The sequence below is a fragment of the Pollachius pollachius genome, assembly GCF_949987615.1.
Source record: "Pollachius pollachius genome assembly, chromosome: 1".
NCBI lineage: Eukaryota > Metazoa > Chordata > Actinopteri > Gadiformes > Gadidae > Pollachius > Pollachius pollachius.
The window spans coordinates 26,278,451-26,297,445 of NC_136934.1; the positions used below are offsets into that span (position 1 = coordinate 26,278,451).

The 18,995-nt window shown below is 43.8% G+C and overlaps 1 protein-coding gene and 1 pseudogene across 2 annotated transcripts; one reads left to right on the forward strand and one right to left on the reverse strand.

The window, feature by feature from the left end:
* Window positions 1-3,380: 3,380 nt before the first annotated feature.
* Window positions 3,381-11,968, forward strand: LOC307080489 (uncharacterized protein; the record flags this gene model as incomplete). The annotated part of the gene is made up of 16 exons (XM_079743208.1): window positions 3,381-3,531; window positions 3,839-5,190; window positions 5,274-5,372; window positions 5,733-5,952; window positions 6,219-6,550; window positions 6,649-6,789; window positions 7,014-7,128; window positions 7,197-7,268; window positions 7,343-7,483; window positions 8,210-8,323; window positions 8,403-8,476; window positions 8,635-8,739; window positions 10,244-10,359; window positions 10,631-10,769; window positions 11,178-11,298; window positions 11,853-11,968. The coding sequence occupies 16 exons, from the start codon at window positions 3,381-3,383 to the stop codon at window positions 11,942-11,944; spliced, it is 3,384 nt and encodes a 1,127-aa protein (XP_079599334.1). The 3' UTR covers window positions 11,945-11,968.
* Window positions 11,969-12,719: 751 nt separating this feature from the next.
* Window positions 12,720-18,316, reverse strand: LOC307082601 (UDP-glucuronosyltransferase 2A1-like; annotated as a pseudogene). The gene is made up of 3 exons: window positions 18,307-18,316; window positions 13,502-13,721; window positions 12,720-13,020 (listed from the first exon to the last, which is right to left on the reverse strand). The product of its transcript is annotated as a UDP-glucuronosyltransferase 2A1-like (transcript).
* Between the last annotated feature and the right edge of the window lie 679 nt (window positions 18,317-18,995).

Below are 18,995 nucleotides of genomic sequence, written 5' to 3' on the forward strand. Positions count from 1 at the left end.
TGCTGATGGTGGATGCTGATGGCGGTGGATGCTGATGGCGGTGGCTGCTGCTGCTGGTGGCTTGAGCTGGCTGGTGCCGGCAAACACTGCTGCTGCAGGTCGCTGCTGCTTGAGGCGATGGCTGCTTGAGCTGGCTGGTGGTGGCGAAGGATGGTGGTGTTGAATTCTGCTGCTAGTGGTGGCGGCTTGTGCTGGCGACGGCTGTTGGTGGTGGCGACTGCTGGTGGCTGGTGTTGGTGGTGGCGGCGGCGACGTCTGCGATTGTTGTCCTTCCTTTCGACCTTATGCACTTTGCTGTCCTTAACCTCAGCCTGATGTATGTGAAGTATTTTCTTTGTTTATGAATTAATATTCCTCCCTGTTCCTTCACCTTGTTCTTGTTTTACAAGTTAGATAAACACGCACACCTGTTTACACATTTGTTGTTCTTGTTCCACACATGACTAATTTTGTTTTATTTATTGATACCCCCAGGCTCTACTTTGCTGTTCTTGTTCACACTTACTGTATGATTGCTTCGTTGTTCTTAGTCATGCTTGTTCCCACTTGTTCTTGGTTCCACAAAACTCAGCCTGATATATGTGGAGGGGATTTCTAAACACTCAGCATCTCAAACACTGGGTCCAGCTTCACATGGTGGATTCTCCTTTCCAGCGTGCAGATGTTAGGCAGTGGAATCTGCATTTGCTGGAGGGTTCTATAACCAGTGGTCCATTTTATTTGTATTGCTTATTTAATTGTCTGCTTTCCTCACGGTATTCCTCTCTTGTTAACACATATATATATATATATATATATATACACACACACACAATATTCATCCCTGTTCCTTCATTTTGTTCTTGTTTTTCAAGTTGGATACACACATTCTTGCTGTCTCACCCATTGTTTAATAAAAAAAAAAAACTATTTCATTCATCCAAGTGTAATGATTTGTTATTCTTTAATATATTTGATACTTTGTGTATGGCTTAGTCTTAAAAGTATCATGGTTGTGTGGTCAGCTCCTGCCTCATCAGAAGTTGCCTGGAAACTAGATGCTAAATGGACTGTTGCTACTGTGCTTTCTCAATCACACTCTGACCACGGGTAAGTGAATCGGAATTAGGCTACAAGCAAAATCAAGGAAATCCAATAGTCCAGTTGTGTAAAAATGAACATCTTGAATCGTCTTTAATTTAACAGATGTGAGTTAAATTAAGGTTAAGCCACTAAAGTCAGCCTAGTGCTACCCATGCTAACACGAAAGTGAAGCTTTCCCTCAAACTTAAAAACGTATCTAAGTAGCTTTCAGTTGTCACCCTACCACTCCAAATGTAAAACTGACATTTACAAATATATATATACAGTGGGGCAAAAAAGTATTTAGTCAGCCACCAATTGTGCAAGTTCTCCCACTTAAAAAGATGAGAGAGGCCTGTAATTTTCATCATAGGTATACCTCAGCTATGAGAGACAAAATGAAAAAAAAAATCTAGAAAATCACTGTCTGATTTTTAAAGAATTTATTTGCAAATTATGGTGGAAAATAAGTATTTGGTCAATAACAAAAGGTCATCTCAATACTTTGTTACATGCCCTTTGTTGGCAATGACAGAGGTCAAACGTTTTCTGTAAGTCTTTACAAGGTTTTCACACACTGCTGCTGGTATTTTGGCCCATTCCTCCATGCAGATCTCCTCTAGAGCAGTGATGTTTTTGGGCCACACGGACTTTCAACTCCCTCCAAAGATTTTCTATGGGGTTGAGATCTGGAGACTGGCTAGGCCACTCCAGGACCTTGAAATGCTTCTTACGAAGCCACTCCTTCGTTGCCCGGGCGGTGTGTTTGGGGTCATTGTCATGCTGAAAGACCCAGCCACGTTTCATCTTCAGTGCCCTTGCTGATGGAAGGAGGTTTTCACTCAAAATCTCACGATACATGGCCCCATTCATTCTTTCCGTCACATGGATCAGACGTCCTGGTCCCTTGGCAGAAAAACAGCCCCAAAGCATGGTGTTTCCACCTCCATGCTTCACTGTAGGTATGGTGTTCTTTGGATGCAACTCAGCATTCTTTCTCCTCCAAACACGACGAGTTGAGTTTTTACCAAAAAGTTCTATTTTGGTTTCATCTGACCATATGACATTCTCCCAATCCTGTTCTGGATCATCCAAATGCTCTCTAGCAAACTCCAAACGGGCCCGGACATGCACTGGCTTTAGCAGGGGGACACGTCTGGCACTGCAGGATTTGAGTCCCTGGTGGCGTAGTGTGTTAGTGATGGTAGCCTTTGTTACTTTGGTCCCAGCTCTCTGGAGGTCATTCACTAGGTCCCCCCGTGTGGTTCTGGGATTTTTGTTCACCGTTCTTGTGATCATTCTGACCCCACAGGGTGAGATCTTGCGTGGAGCCACAGATCGAGGGAGATTATCAGTGGTCTTGTATGTATTCCATTTCCTAATAATTGCTCCCACAGTTGATTTCTTCACACCAAGCTGCTTACCTATTGCAGATTCAGACTTCCCAGCCTGGTGCAGGTCTACAATTGTGTTTCTGGTGTCCTTTGACAGCTCTTTGGTCTTGGCCATAGTGGAGTTTGGAGTATGACTGTTTGAGGTTGTGGACAGGTGTCTTTTATACTGATAAGGAGTTCAAACAGGTGCCATTAATACAGGTAACAAGTGGAGGACAGAGGAGCCTCTTAAAGAAGAAGTTACAGGTCTGTGACAGCCAGAAATCTTGCTGGTTTGTAGGTGACCAAATACTTATTTTCCACCATAATTTGCAAATAAATATTTAAAAAATCAGACAATGTGATTTTCTGTTTTTTTTTTTTTCATTTTGTCTCTCATAGCTGAGGTTTACCTATGATGAAAATTACAGTCCTCTCTCGTCTTTTAAAGTGGGAGAACTAGTGGGAGAACTCCCCACTGTATATATATATATATATATATGCAACAATAGTCAGAAGTACTTGGGTAGGTGTTTTTAAAATTTATATTTACTATAATTCAATATTAAATATTGTAATCGCGGCTGTCAGTCCCATAGAAGAACATGGGAGCGCGGCGTGTTTGGGAACTATACAGGCTTACATGAACCACGTGACCACCCTGCCGGAGAGATCAGAGAGTGTCGTAACTCTTCTCTCTCTATGGCTCTGGGGACGACCAACACGTAATACAATGCCACCAGCAGCCGGTAACAGACCTACATTTTGAACATGATTCAAAATGGAATAATCTTACAAATAATCAGACAAACAAAACTATTGGACGGTACGCATGACTTGTATAACGATGTGCACCACCTGCCTCACCTAATTAGGAGACTGCACGCGTCGTTTATAACTTTTGTTATTAAAATAAGTTAACCTGACGGGTTTATTTTTTTGCAGATGTTGCCAGCGTCCGGTCTCTTTGCCGAAGTGGTCTGCCCTTTCCGACGTGGACTTTGTGAGAGGCCGCACTGTTTGTACAAGCATGAGGAACAGGTCCGAGAGATGTTTGCTGCTTCGATGAAGCCGGTTGGCCTGGCTGATTTTCCAGGTCAGTTGTTGACAATTACATGCAAATTAATAACGGATTATATTTTTATGCCTATCCAATATTTTGCTAAATGATTGATGGTAGTAAGAATTTTTGGGATATAAAGTAGTGCTGTTACTTTGTTTTGATGAAGTCCAATGGTTCTCCTTCATTCGTTGGACTACTGCTGTAGACCCGAATGCAAGAGAACCATGAGAGTCTCATGGTTCTCTTGCAAAACATAGTTTTATCAAAACATAGTTTTATCAAAACGACTTGCTGTATATATAATAAAACATGCATCTCCATATGTCTTCGTGCCGTAAAGCAGGAATCCCAAACTATCCCCCGACTGAGAGCAGTGAATCACTCCAGGAGTTGGCTCGTATCAACAAGGAGATTGAGGACGTGAAGAGCGAGGTGGAGAAGGAGCAGAGGAGGCTGTCCCACTACCAGACGGAGACTACCTGCAAACATGACAACGGGGATGGTTATAAACCGTCGTCGCACAGACGCACGCCAAAGCTCTCAATCCAAGCACGGAAATACGTGATGGATAACTCCAAACCAAGGACGGATCTGGAATATGACCCTTTGTCCAACTTCTCTGCAGATCTGCGGTCTTACAGTTCGTCAGGCAAAGATCAGAAGGATAAGGCTGGGGTCAAAAGGGCACGAGGGGTTTCCTGTAGTGACGGTCACAACCTTCAGTCGGCCAGCAGGGAGGCCTACCCATTGCTGGAGGACGACCTCCTACAGGAAGGGGACCTCGTCATTGACATCCCATCCTCCCCAGATTTAAAAAAAAGCAAAGTTCACGATGTCATTGAAAATCAATCAATGGTGGCAGAACCGGACCGGAGCTCCCCTCACACCGAGGCTGACCACACACCAACACACACTTCACACTCTCAGTCTTCCCAGGGTGAGTCATCTTCTGTCGTACTGATAGAATCAGACGAGGCGGTCCATAGACGCCAAAGTAAACCCATTGACATGTTTGACGGCTTGTCTAAATGTTTGGAAGACTTGCGAAGTGAGAACCAGAGGATGGCTGGCTCCCACGCGGAGTCCGCTGGGGAGGAGAGGAGGAGCAGTTTGGATGGAAATCACTTCGAGGACGCTCGGCCCACTGTCGAGTTCAGTGAGTTCTCCATAACAACGATGCCGCCTCAGGCCTACGTTGTCAAGAAGACCTATCCAGCGCAGTCCAACTGTGATCCACATCCTGCTCCCTCAGACTTCTACCATCTCACGCCCCAGACCGTAGAACCTCCAACCAACACGGCCCAACACTACTGGTCCCCGACCAATAGCGTGCCCACGGTTGTGCCGTGTGGACAGGCGCACACGGCCACCCCTCCCCCGCCATCAGGGTCCTCAGACTGGGACCACAGCTGCCCTTGGTACACGCCGTCAGAGTCCAATGTCCAATCACATTTAGTGTCCCCCCAAACCCCTCCCCCCACGGAGTACCCACCTGGCAGCCCATTGGGGGAAGGGAAGGTCATCCTCATCGAGTCTAGCTCTGGGGAGTCGGCCACAGAGAACCTCCACTACTCGGACATGGAGATGTCGGACAGCGACCCCATGGAGGAGTGTTATCGGATCTTCATGGAAGCCAACGAGGCAGAGAAGGGGGCCCAGCCCCCCGCTCCCCCAGTCCCACTGACCGGGAACGTGAGTTGCCGGCAGAACCCTCTTCAGAGCCAGGGTGGACTCCCTCCTTCCCTTCAGGTTCTCACCCCTTCTCTCCTTGTCAGGGGGACGAGCAGACAGAGTTGGAGACGTCCGCGGTAGAGGAGAAGCCACAGGCCCTATTTTCGCAGAAAAGGGTGGCCCACATCCCCAGACGTCCAGAGGTACCCCTTCTGTCCCCAGATGTTAGACCCATGGTCACTAATGGTTTTATTTTACCTTCACCTTGTTAGTAGTACTGAGCATATGGCTATGAATCATAGTTGGTATATAATCACTGAAGGTATATATCCTTTGCACTTAAAGGAGAGTAAAATATTTATCGTCAAGTATATGTAGCTTATAAGTCATTAATCACCTGAGCCCCCGGGACTGCAATAACTTGATAATAGTGTGTATTGTATCTGACTGTCTGCTTTACTATCATAACCCATGTTAAAATATTTTTTGACAATGAAGGCTAAAAGCCAGAAACGCTTTCCAGGAACACTAAACCGAAACCTTAATCCTTGTTATTGGACCAGCCGGTTGCTGTGGTTAGACCTCGGCCCAAGATTCCATTTCCCCTGCGGGGGGGGGCCTCTGGGCCCCAGCTTCCCCACCACCCCAAGGTCCCGCAGTTACAGCAGAGGGCCACGCCCCTCGCAGCCTCTGTGAATGCCCAGTCTACACATCAGAGGAGACCCGAATCCGGAGCCTTGGTCCACCCCTCTCAGGTCCAGCCCCCGGTCTCCGTGCAGAGTGGTACGTGGACCTCTGTTAGTATTTTTGTTGGATCGCAACATTCTGATGAGGTCAGGTTTTAGAAGATACTTTATTAGAACTAAGAGGATGATGATAATAATAAAATGATGAATTGAATTGCATTTATATAGCATGAAGACACCCGAAAAGTGTGTGTGTGTGTGTGTGTGTGTGTGTGTGTGTGTGTGTGTGTGTGTGTGTGTGTGTGTGTGTGTGTGTGTGTGTGTGTGTGTGTGTGTGTGTGTGGGGTTCCTGTCGTCCATCAGCGTACATGAGCTGCATCCCAGTGGGCAACGCTTTGATCCAGGTGGGCAACAACGTGCATTTCATCCTCCCTGAGGGCTCCTACCCACTGCCCCTCTCGTCCATGGCCAGCTCGGTGTCCACGGTGCTGACGCCCATCAGCGCCGTCAGCAATGGCGGCCTGCAGTCCTTCCAGCTGTCGGCCGTCACGCCGGTGCACCGGTACCGCCCGGACCCCTCGGCCCCGCTCCATATGGTGGGCAACATGTCCCTGCTGCCCTCGGTCTCTGCCCTTGGCCACACGGGCCTGGGCGTGCCGTCCGGACCCCAGGGGGCCCTCCAGGTTCCTCCCAAGGTGTCCTGTATCCTCCTCCTCTTCTGGGCACACAACAGGCATCGCCACATGAGGTTTTGAAAGAATAAATACTGAATTTTGGGCTTCTCTTTTTTAAGCCTTTGACCAAGCGTAAGGTGAAGCAGCGATCCGAGAGGGTCAAAGACAAAGTCCCCCACGATGTGCGACAGCGCTATGTGAACATGTTCACTGAGGAGTTCCTCAAGACCTCTCCCACTGTCAAAGACTCTTTTGAGAAGGTGGGTGTTCATGGCTTGACAGAGATGGAGATTCCTGATTCGCTGCTTGACCACGGCGCTTACCGTATGTCACTACATAAGAAGTCTTGAATCAAATCAACAGTTGCCCTGTCTAACAAGTAATCTGTTAATGTGTTCTAATGGTGATTCCCAGAAGACAGAAGATATCTGGTGTTTGTATACAGTGTTTCATTTGACAAGACGCCTGGTGTTGTTTACAATAGGCACTGGCAGAGGAAAGGACCGTTTATAACCGCAGTGCCAACAAATTGAAATATCTGAGTGTTGCTGTAAATGCACTGAAGAGGATGAAGAACCAGAGTGCTGTTCCTACCAAAGGTGTGTGTGTGTGTGGTGTGTGGTTTGTGGTGTGTGTGTGCGCTACTAATCTTTATTGCTTCCCACAGATGAAAACGAGATGAGTGGCAAGAGAGCAAAGGGGAACATTCCCCTCAACATGAGCCAGCTTGTAGGATGCGGTGAGTGTCAGTGGTCCCTTGGTCCGTTATCTCTCTGAATGACCTGTGTAACCGTGGTGTTGTGTGTATGCTAGGGGACGCTGTGCTGTATGAAAGCTTAAAGGAGTACATCATGAACGAGGAGAAGCTGATCGAGCACAACTACCCGCTGCAGAACCCCGAGCGGCCGGGCAGCGCAATCCTGTTTGCAGACAATAAGAAGACAGTCAATGACCGTCAGTATTCAACCAGCAGCCGCCTTCATTCAAAGGCATTGGAATTCATACACTGAATTATTTTTGTTTCTTGATTGACCTCCCTTCATTTTCACTACCTAGTGTACAGTATAACCATGTGGCTTACCGGAAAGCTATGGTAAATGGCTTTAGAGTAATAGTTGATCAATGTTATTTTCAGGGTTTCCCGCTGCACTTTACAGCTTAGGCGGCCGCCTAAGTAACACAGGCCTGCTGCCTTAACTACGACGTAATAAAAAAAGGTATATTATACAAAATTATAAAATAATCCAAAAACGTTCAACAGCCTGCATGAAAATAAGCATAAATGGTCCACCTGTAAAAGAGTGGTCAGACAGCAACTACACCCCCCGCCCCCCTCCCCCCCGGTCTGACGGCCCAGCCCACCACCTTAACTAACACATTTTCTGCGGGAAACCCTGATATTATATTTGTACATATGGGCTAGTGTTAGGGTATGTAGCCTAACCTCTCTGTACCTCCTTAATTTGTATTTCAAATGTTTTAATAGGACTTTTAATTAATATTTTATATTACGGGTATTTTGTTCTTTATCTTATACCGTATTTAATAATAATAATAATAATAATAATAATAATAATAATAATAATAATAATAATAATAATAAAAAAAAAAAATTATCTTAAGAATTTTGAAAAGTATAAATTATTTTGCATCAATTGACTTTGAGTCTGCCTCTCAAAGCCCTGAAGAGGATCTGCTGTCGCTGTGGGGCCACGTACTCTGTGAGCAAAACAGGGAAGCACACTCGCAAGGAGGAGTGTAACTACCACTACGGCAAAGGAGTCGAAAAGAAAGGTGAGTTCACAGTAGGAACATAGACTATGGGTACAGTACTTTAGGTTCATATTAACAGCCTTCTCTGTGTCTGGACCAGTACCTGGAGGGGATGAGACACGCTACAGCTGCTGTGAAGGAGTGATGGGAGCACCAGGGTGCCAAGTGTTCAGAGTACGGACTAGAGAACCAGATCCCAACACCACTACTGTAGATTGGTTCGCATTGTAGACAACGGTTTTCCCTCTGTGTGTGTGTGTGTGTGTGTGTGTGTGTGTGTGTGTGTGTGTGTGTGTGTGTGTGTGTGTGTGTGTGTGTGTGTGTGTGTGTAGCTACACGTCCACGATGCGGTGGACATGAATGGTTTTGTCTCCTCCCGCCCGAGAGAGGACTCTGAGAGGAGCTGTCCGGGGGTCTACTCTCTGGACTGTGAAATGGTGACATCACTCGGTTCATTCACCTCTTATCTGCATTGGTTTTGGCTTTCATACCTTAAGGGAGTACGAGGCTCAGTTTTAAAGGGTTGACGACAAATGAGTACATCAGCTAATTATGGTTCTACAAGCAAATATTTTCTGCTTGATAAACTTTCTGCTTTTCTACTCACAGACCTGTACAGGTTTGAACTTTAGAGGGGAATATTTCCAAATCAAAAAAATGGATTTGAAATTGCTTGATAATTGAACACCCTAGTACTACTAGATAGACCTTCCTTAAGGTACGGCTACACTGAACGCGTTACGCGTGTACGCGCCTAACCTGACGCTTGATCATTGTGTGTCACAAAAATGGTTCAACGCGCGCTTAAAGGTGCTTGCACACCGCCGCGCGGCAACCGCCCTTATAACTGCCTCGCTGCCGGAGGGTTCAGCGCGGCGGTTTGAAGAGCCAGGCGTTTTCAAAAGCGGCTGCTGCTGCTGCCGGGCGGCTGCCGCCGAAAGTTTCAACACGGGGAAAGCTGAGCGGTAGGGCAAAATCTGTGCGTGTTCACGTGGGCGGCATTCCTGGTTTTCAGCCCCTTGTAACCGCCTCCCCTCTGCCGGCCTTCCCTCATTGAAATGAATGGAGGTGGCGAGTTGCCGCACGGCGGTGTGAAAACAACTTAACGTGCCTACCAGCTAGATGAGCCCGCCCAGCAGAGATGTCTTGCTTCGCCCTGAAGGGGCTTATTTACGATAATGACCGGCGACGTTCTATACATTATCCCGCTTATTACACGGCTACTTGCCAAAACGTAAAAATAACTTTACATGGTGTCTTTTTACAATTTATTCGCTACCAGCATTCGTAGTGTCGATTAGCAGAGAAATAGTCTACCAAAGACGTTGACGTCGCTTAGCAACCGAAGACGCTGGGGTTGACATGTTACCGGACTACTAGCCATGCAAGTGAACGGAGCATTCCACGGCGTTGTGAAGACCCGTGTAATAAAGGCCTATAATATTTATGTTTATGGAATAGATTTCTCCTTAGATTAGGTCAATAAAGCAATGATTAAAAAAAAAAAAACGGTCGATCAAAGGCCCGGCCCGACCCGGCCCGAGGATAGTGGTGGGAAATATCGGCCCGACCCGGCCCGCGGGTCGGCTCGGGGTCGGGCAGAGAATCTAAACTGTAGTGCATGACATCCTCCGTAGGCGCTCACAGCTGGGTGAGTTTCACCACCTCCTCATCGTTTCAGCACACACTGAAACGATGACTTGGTCGTCCATGTTCTTTCTGCTTCTGTGCGTCCTCCGTCTCTCTGCCAGTGACATCGGGTCAAGCTCAACGCTGATTGGCTATTGCGGCTAAGCGTCACACGTAGGCGCGTCAAAAGTAAATTTTTTGGAACTCTGCGCTTCGGTGCGTTGGGCGCGTTACTTAGGTGTGTAAAGCGCGTCTAACGAGCCTAACGCGCTGCTTTAGCATCTGGACATCTGGTCTTTGTTTCCTGTCTAGTGTTACACCACCCACGGGCTAGAGCTGTCCAGAATCACGGTGGTCAACTCTGCTCTGCAGGTGGTGTACGACACGTTCGTCAAACCCGGTAACGACGTGGTCGACTTCAACACCAGGTCTGCACATGTGTCCTTTTATATCCTCCATGCTCCTTTCATCTCCTTCACCAGAACTCTTGCAATTCAAACTCTCACCGGTTTTTAGAATTGGCAAAGACTGTAGAAAGATAAGGACACAACCTACTCAAACATAATCATATTGGAGCCACTTCTCATTTTTGATTGGTCATTGTCCTATTGGCAGATAAAACACTGCCTGAAAGAAACCCTACTCCCTTTCTATTGGTCCATGGTGTTGTAAACCACTGGTGTGTTTTATTTTCTGGAGGTTCTCTGGCATCTCGGAGAAGGACCTGAAAGAGGACTGTCCCTCCGTGGGCGAGGTCCAGCAGACCCTGCTGCGCTTTGTCTCAGTGGACACCATCCTGGTGGGACACGGCCTGGAGACCAGCCTCTGTGCCCTGAAGGTGAGCAGCCAGGGTCAGCCCCTCAGCCCAGGGACATGGGTCAGCCCAGGGACATGGGTCAGCCCAGGGCCCGTGGACATGGGTCAGCCCAGGTCCCTTCTGCCTCTTGAACTCTAGAAGGCGTGGCGTGGGTTAATATTGGTTAAATTGCGTCTTTTTTGCACAACTGAATAGTTACAGAATAGGAAGCAAGCATTGAAACATAATGTGAGACCTGCAATAATCTCACATACAAACAGAAAAGGAGATACAAAATAACATTGCTAATAGAGAATTCTAAAATTAGGAAATTAAATTTGAAGAAAACATAATGCATTACCTAATTAGGAAGAAACTTAATAGTGATGGAATCAGACGAGGAAAGTGTCTCTTAAATGACTGACCTCATCCTGTGTCCCCCCCCCTCAGTTTCTCCATGGGACTGTGGTGGACACCTCAGTGGTGTTCCCTCATCGCATGGGGCCCCCCCACAAGCTGACCCTCAACAACCTCACCGCGGACTACCTCCGGAGAATCATCCAGGACAGCGGTTGGTCAAACCTGCTGCCAACCTAGGACTAGCACCCAGCAGCCATCCTGGTTCTAAATGCTCACCGGGTTCAGCTCTCCCACTGGCTAGTGCTCAGAACCCGAGCTGCTCGGCTAGTGCTCAGAACCCGAGCTGCTCGGCTAGTGTTCAGAACCCGAGCTGCTCGGCTAGTGCTCAGAACCAGAGCTGCTCGGTGTGGAAGTCCTATGACTTCAACATGAGAATGTCAATGCAAAAATATGAATTGTGTGAAACTGCTGGATACAGATTAACGATCAAATAAACACAACTTATTGGTTTTAATGGGCGGGAGGAAGGGGTCAGGATAGTGTCTTGATGAGGGTATGCGCCTCCTAGCTGAAAGGTTCTCGGTTCGATCCACAAAGTCTGCAATCCTACCTGTATTAGTCATCCTTGTGCAAGATGCCCCACTATACTCCTAAGTGACATGTATCTGAATTTAAAGTTCATTAAGTGGCTTTGCATTGAAGCCTTTGCTCTATGAATGAATGTTTCTGGGTGCCTTGTGTTCTAACCCTGCTCTCCTCTGCCAGTCTGTGGCCACGACACCGCGGACGACGCGGCCGCCTGCATGGAGCTGGTGCTGTGGAAGATGAAGGAGGACGGAAAAGGCAGGAAATGGTGATTGTTGGAAATAAAGAAATGTCAGGGTCCATGAGGCGACTTGGAGCAACGCCAACTGCCTCTAGCTGCCGTGTCGGGCTCCGTCATCAGCTGCCTGCCTTTGTTTGTTCTTGAGTTATTCGTTAAGATTTGAGCGTGAGAATACTGCATGTTTATAAAAAATGATTTTTATTAAGTTCAGGCAGAATTATTAGTTTATTAAATTGCTTTTTAGTTTGCAGTACTTTATTTCATGCGATTGTGAATATTGTTCCGGGGGCACTTGGTGTTGTGGAAACCTAAGGGTTGGGGTCTGAATGATTCAGAAAATAAAAGCACTTGTTGAAGCTTGGTGTGATTGTCTCTTCGGACCGGCCAATGAACGTTTCATTGAACGTATCAGTTCAATCGTGGCCAATCACGTTCCATACATGACGGAGTGGCATTTACTCAAAACAATTGGTAAACAAGTTGATCTCACCAATTACTACCTTGTACAGTGATTGGCAATTAAAATGACTTGTGTACATCTGAACCAGCACAAAACAACTGCTAACAGATTACACTTTAGCAATTAGAAGTTAGCAATTACAGTCCAACAGTGTGTCCTTCTCTATTAAAAACTTGAATGAAGCACCAAATTGAATGGCAGAGAAATGTTTGAGTACATTTTTCCTGAAAATTCTTACATGAAGATACTGTAGGAAAAAGGCATATTGTGGCAAAAAGACATTTGTAAAGACAATTCACAAATCAAAATGCAGTGTGTAAAAAGCGAAAGAGGTCAAACAAAAGCTTCACTGTGCCTTGCTCTTACTTTTCATGTTCTTCAAGCTCCTCGTTCTACCAAAGCACCTCCTCATGACGAGGCAACAGCTCTTGACCATTAGGAGCGTGAGGAGCAGCCCAGCAGACAGCAGCAGTAGCACCATGTCCAGGCTTTGGTACTGGTACTAGGTGAGGCTGTGGGCCTGCACCCTGAGGTGTCGCGCTCCCTTGTTGCGCATGGTGAACTCGATCCAGAACACAGCCTCATCCCTGGGGCTCAGCGGCCGGTCATGGTGGATTCTTGAAAGCCTCATGACGCTCTCCTTGTACCTTAGATTAGAACCATAGAATATATACACCTCATGTTCTCTGTTCTTTCTTAATGTAGTCTGAATTCAGAGTGTTTTATTTATCCCATCATTGTGCCTCCAGATTAATAAAGTACTGACATTTTGCAGCAGACACTTTTATCCAAAGAGTGTTCTAGGATAAGAATGTAAGCAGTTCCTCATGAGACCATCTAGATGTTCAACTTTGCATTTTGCAATGAATGTCAGAGAGAAGCAGTCTCGGGGCAACAGTAAGCATACACAAAGCATACAATCAACATGTAGTCAGAGAAGAAAAAACTGAAAGTGCAGAGTAAAGTGGAGCAGGGGCAGGCACCAACACACGGTGGTTGTTGAAAGGTTACAGTAGATCACATTTCAACTTTGTTGTGTACACTTTCTAGATAATCACAGAAGGGCTGAAGCTGTTCCTGCTCTCGTTGATGTTTTCCCCTTCATTAAATGATATGAAAGAGACTCACGAGGGCTGGGTGATGACCGTCTGCAGGGCGTCAAGGAGGTCCTGACTCCGCATGGTGTTGTAGTTCAGCACGCGGGCAGCACCCTTGGCCTCCATGTGCACCATGTTGTCGGGCTGGTCAGGGAACACCGGGATCCCCAGCATTGGGACCCCGTGGTAGATGGCCTCTTAGAGGCCGTTGGTGCCACCGTGCGTGATGAACACTTTGGCTTTAGGGTGACCTGGGGATTATACAGGAGATTATACAGTTAGAAAATAACTACAAACTAACAGCCTATTTTTATCAGAATGGATGAAGATCATAATCTGGATAAATTAAATGGAGAAACTAAAGGAAAACAATACCTAATGGAGAGCCAAACAATTGCAAAAGGATCAGATGAGAGCAGCTGGTCAGTAAGAGAAGATGAAAAGTTTATTTTCAGTCTATTTTAAATGAACTGCCCCACTCTGCCTCTTTTTAATAAAGGGAGGGTGCTGCTTCATAGGAAATTGTAGTCTGCAATGTCATTTAGTATTTTGGCAGTGTCTGTACGCTTGTCTGTAAAGTGACTAAGTTTGTCTGTACAGTGTTTGTACCTGTGTCTGTGCAGTGTCTGTGTGTGTGTCTGTACAGTGTCTGTATGTGTATCCGTACAGTGTCTGTACGTTTGTATGTACGTTTGTCTGTACGTGTGTCTGTACAGTTTCTGTACGTGTGTCTGTATGCGTGTTAGTATGTGTCACAATGTTGGACTTTTGCAGCAAACCACTAGATGTCGCCAATTCTAACTGTCTGTTCTCTGTGCTTTTCCTGCCTATTTATGTCTCTTGTTATCAGACTCATCTGCCCCCTGTTAATTAGTCATATGAGTTATTTAGCCAATTGTCTCACATTACTTAAAGGGGCAGTTCAGAATTTTGGACATAGGGCCTGATTCCCAAGTTAGCCTTGGTGTTCTTTATCATTGGAGACAGTTTTCAACACATTTCATTCAGTCCTTCTAGTTGCGGAGTTCGCTCACGCTCGGCTAGTGCACGGCAACGGACAACACTAGCCTGCTAATAAAACAGTCTTCCCACTACACAGTACACCTGAGGTAAATCAATTATAATGCCAGACTATAGATGTAAATGTCTGTTTTGATAGAATAATGTTAAAAATAAAACTAACCTTGCATCGCATGAATCATCGCGTATTAAGGGACTACTTTCTCAGCAGCAGCGGAATTTAACCTAGGTATCAGTCTACTACCAGGAATATAACACTGCTGCTGAGACACAGCAAGTTTTATTTCTATTATTTTTATTTCTAACAATATTCTATCAACACAGACATTTACATCGACCGTCTGGCGTTATAGTTGATTTGCCTCGGGTGTACTGTGGAGTGGGTAAGACTGTTTTATTAGCAGGCTAGTATTGCCCGTTGCCGTGCGCTAGCCTAGCACGAGCAAACTCTGCAACTACACTGTAAAAAGAAAATAGTTGGATCAACTTAATTGAATTACTTCAATTGGTAACATGTAAATGAATTAAGTGTATTCAAACAAAAATAGCAAGTTAGACTAACCCAATTGGTCAGATCAAATTACTAAAATGTTAGTTTTTTAAATAAACAATTTGCATCAATCAAACTTAAAATGAATGCACAACAAATTAAAATTTCCTTTTTTTCCAACTCAATTATTTGCTGTATCCTGAAGTAAGATACTGCTTCCTTAGAACCCAATATTCTGACTTGAGGTTAAGAATATTTTTATAGTAACCTTAATGTGATATGTAAGTTTAATCAACATAATTAAAATACTTTTTTACAATTAAAAATTTAAGTTGGCTTTCAAAAATATCACATTTTCAAATCTGTTTTTTTTACTTAAAAAAATACTTTATTATATGAAATTATAAAACACAACATGCCGATATCTTCCAACACATTTCACATTAAATGCATACAGGTTAAATTTACTTTTTTCTTTGACCCCATATGCACAACATGCCTTACAGTTTAGACTACAAAAAGATTTTAGTCATTTTGAATTGCTTAACCATTCCTGTAACTGCATGCATTTTTGATGTAGCAGTTGACAAAGGTCGCTCATCCAGGATAGCTTAAAGGACAATTCCGGTTCTTAGCACATTGAGACCCCTTTCTGGGTTATCTAGGATGAAATAGTGGTTGACACTGAAATTTTGACTGTTGGTCGAGGACCAACAGTCAAAATGGACCAATAGTCAAAATGTCGGTGTCAACCACTCTATTTCATCCTAGACAACCCAGAAAAGGGGCTCAATGTGCTAAATACCGGAATTGTCCTTTAACTCAAACAAGTCCCAACAAGCACACAGGAGCGTTAAGTGATATTGCAAAGTATTATTTTGACCTGCTCCCCTTCACTACCAGTGTTTGAGCTGGAATGTGAGGCAAAAAGCTATAGATTACAAATGTTTAACTATTCATCTAAATAAAGTTCAAAGTAGGCACCTACGTATTATGCAAATATGCATTTTAACAATCAGAATAGTAATGCATAAAAAGACAGTTTGGGCAAGCAACATCTTTCCCATATAGAACACCTTTTTACCAGCAAAAGCTTGTAGACACAGTAGTAACAAAAAAAAAAAATAAATAAATAAAAGGCCCTTCTTCAGTTTTGGACAACCAGTTTGTAGTGTTCTTTAGCCTTTTTCAATGATTCTGGCAGCAGCCAGTTTTTGAAAAAAGAAAATCCTATAAGTTCTCAAGACTCAATATTTCAACTTTGTAATGACAATTAACTTCTTGAACAACTTAGTATCGCAACATTCCAGTTTTGAAAAACGTTTCAAAAAACTATAGCCACTAGACAGTTCAATTACACTGTAATTGAACATCGGAAATGAAAGAAAAATGTATAAGGCACCACTTTCAGTTTAAAATCAGAATACCAGTTTGTAATGCAAGTTAGCCTTTTTCCATGTTTCTGGCAGCCGCCAGTTAAAAATAATAGTCCTGCAAGTTATTATTATTTAACCAACATATTAAGATAGTTTCTCAATATAATGACTTACAGGTTGTTTTCTTACTTCCAAAAAAAGAAACAAAAGTATATATGAAAGGCACTTAATTTTAAATCAGACAAACAGTGTGCATAATGATGCTTCCAAAAGCGTTATTTAAGCAATGCACCACCATTTGGAAGTGAATTCCATTAGTTTTGAGTAATATCAACAATGTAAGGTCAGAATCACATTGTTGGTCAAAAAGTGATTCCCTCGCTTTGAATAGCATTTTGCACAAATAAAAACTTGAAAAGTTGATATTTCTGTTCCTTTCAATGCAAACGGTTTATTAGGCTTACAAAAGGGTTATTTAAGAAATACACCACCATTTGGAAGTGAAGTCCATTAGTTTTGAGCAATATCCACATTGTAAGGTCAGAATCACATTGTTGGTCAAAAAGTGATTCTATCGCTCTTAAAAGCATTTTGCACACATAAAAACTAGAAAAGCTGATATTCCTGTTCCTTTCAATGCAAACGTGGTATTATGCTTCCAAAAGCGTTATTTAAGCAATACACCACCATTTGGAAGTGAAGTCCATTAGTTTTGAGCAATATCAACAATGTAAGGTCAGAATCACATTGTTGGTCGAAAAGTGATTCTCTCGCTTTGAAAAGCATTTTGCACACATAAAAACTAGAAAAGTTGATATTTCTGTTCCTTTCAAAGCAAACGTGTTATTATGCTTCCACAAGCGTTACTTAAGCAATGCACCACCATTTGGAAGTGAAGTCCATTAGTTTTGAGTAATATCAACAATGTAAGGTCAGAATCACATTGGGCTGTGTTTCATGTTATATTGTTTCACTTCTTATGACAAATTTACTTATTGTAACAAATGCACTTATTGTAAGTCGCTTTGGATAAAAGCGTCTGCTAAATGCCCTAAATGTAAATGTAAATGTAAATGTTGGTCAAAAAGTGATTCTCTCGCTCTGAAAAGCATTTTGCACACATAAAAACTAGAAAAGTTGATATTTCTGTTCCTTTCAATGCGAACGTGTTATTAGGCTTACAAAAGGGTTATTTAAGCAATACACCACCACTTGGAAGTGAAGTCCATTAGTTTTGAGCAATATCAACAATGTAAGGTCAGAATCACATTGTTGGTCAAAAAGTGATTCTATCGCTCTGAAAAGCATTTTGCACACGTAAAAACTAGAAAAGCTGATATTCCTGTTCCTTTCAATGCAAACGGGTTATTAGGCTTACAAAAGGGTTATTTAAGCAATACACCACCATTTGGAAGTGAAGTCCATTAGTTTTGAGCAATATCGACATAGTAAGGTCAGAATCACATTGTTCGTCCAAAATTGATTCTCTCGCTCTGAAAAGCATTTTGCACGCATAAAAACTAGAAAAGTTGATATTTCTGTTCCTATCAATGCAAATGTGTTATTATGCTTCCACAAGCGTTACTCAAGCAATGCACCACCATTTGGAAGTGAAGTACATTCGTTTTGAGTAATATCAACAATGTAAGGTCAGAATCACATTGTTGGGCAAAAAGTGATTCTCTCGCTCTGAAAAGCATTTTGCACACATAAAAACTAGAAAAGTTGATATTTCTGTTCCTATCAATGCAAACGTGTTATTATGCTTCCACAAGCGTTACTCAAGCAATGCACCACCATTTGGAAGTGAAGTACATTCATTTTGAGCAATATCAACATTGTAAGGTCAGAATCACATTGTTGGTCAAAAATTGATTCTCTCGCTCTGAAAAGCATTTTGCACGCATAAAAACTAGAAAAGTTGATATTTATGTTTCTTTCACTGCAAACGTGTCACCATGCTTACAAAAGGGTTATTTAAGCAATACACCACCATTTGGAAGTGAAGTCCATTCGTTTTGAGCACAATCAAGAATGTAAGGTCAGAATGACATTGTTGGTCGAAAAGTGATTCTCTCGCTTTGAAAAGCATTTTGCACACATAAAAACTAGAAAAGTTGATATTTCTGTTCCTATCAATGCAAATGTGTTATTATGCTTCCACAAGCGTTACTCAAGCAATGCACCACCATTTGGAAGTGAAGTACATTAGTTTTGAGCAATATCAACATTGTAAGGTCAGAATCACATTGTTGGTCAAAAAGTGATTCTATCGCTCTGAAAAGCATTTTGCACACATAAAAACTAGAAAAGCTGATATTCCTGTTCCTTTCAATTCAAACGTGTTATTAGGCTTACAAAAGGGTTATTTAAGCAATACACCACCATTTGGAAGTGAAGTTTATTAGTTTTGATCACAGTGGTTCAGGAGCACACTGAATTGGTTTCAGCCATGGTGGCTGCGAGCAAACGAGATGGTAGCATGAGACTATGCATCGACCCTGTCAACCTCAACAAAGCCCTCCTCAGACCCCACCACCCACTGAAAACTGGAAGAGGTGATCGCTGACATGCCTGATGCCAAACTGTTCAGCATTCTGGATGCTAAGTGTGGCTTCTGGCAGGTGCTGCTCAGCGAA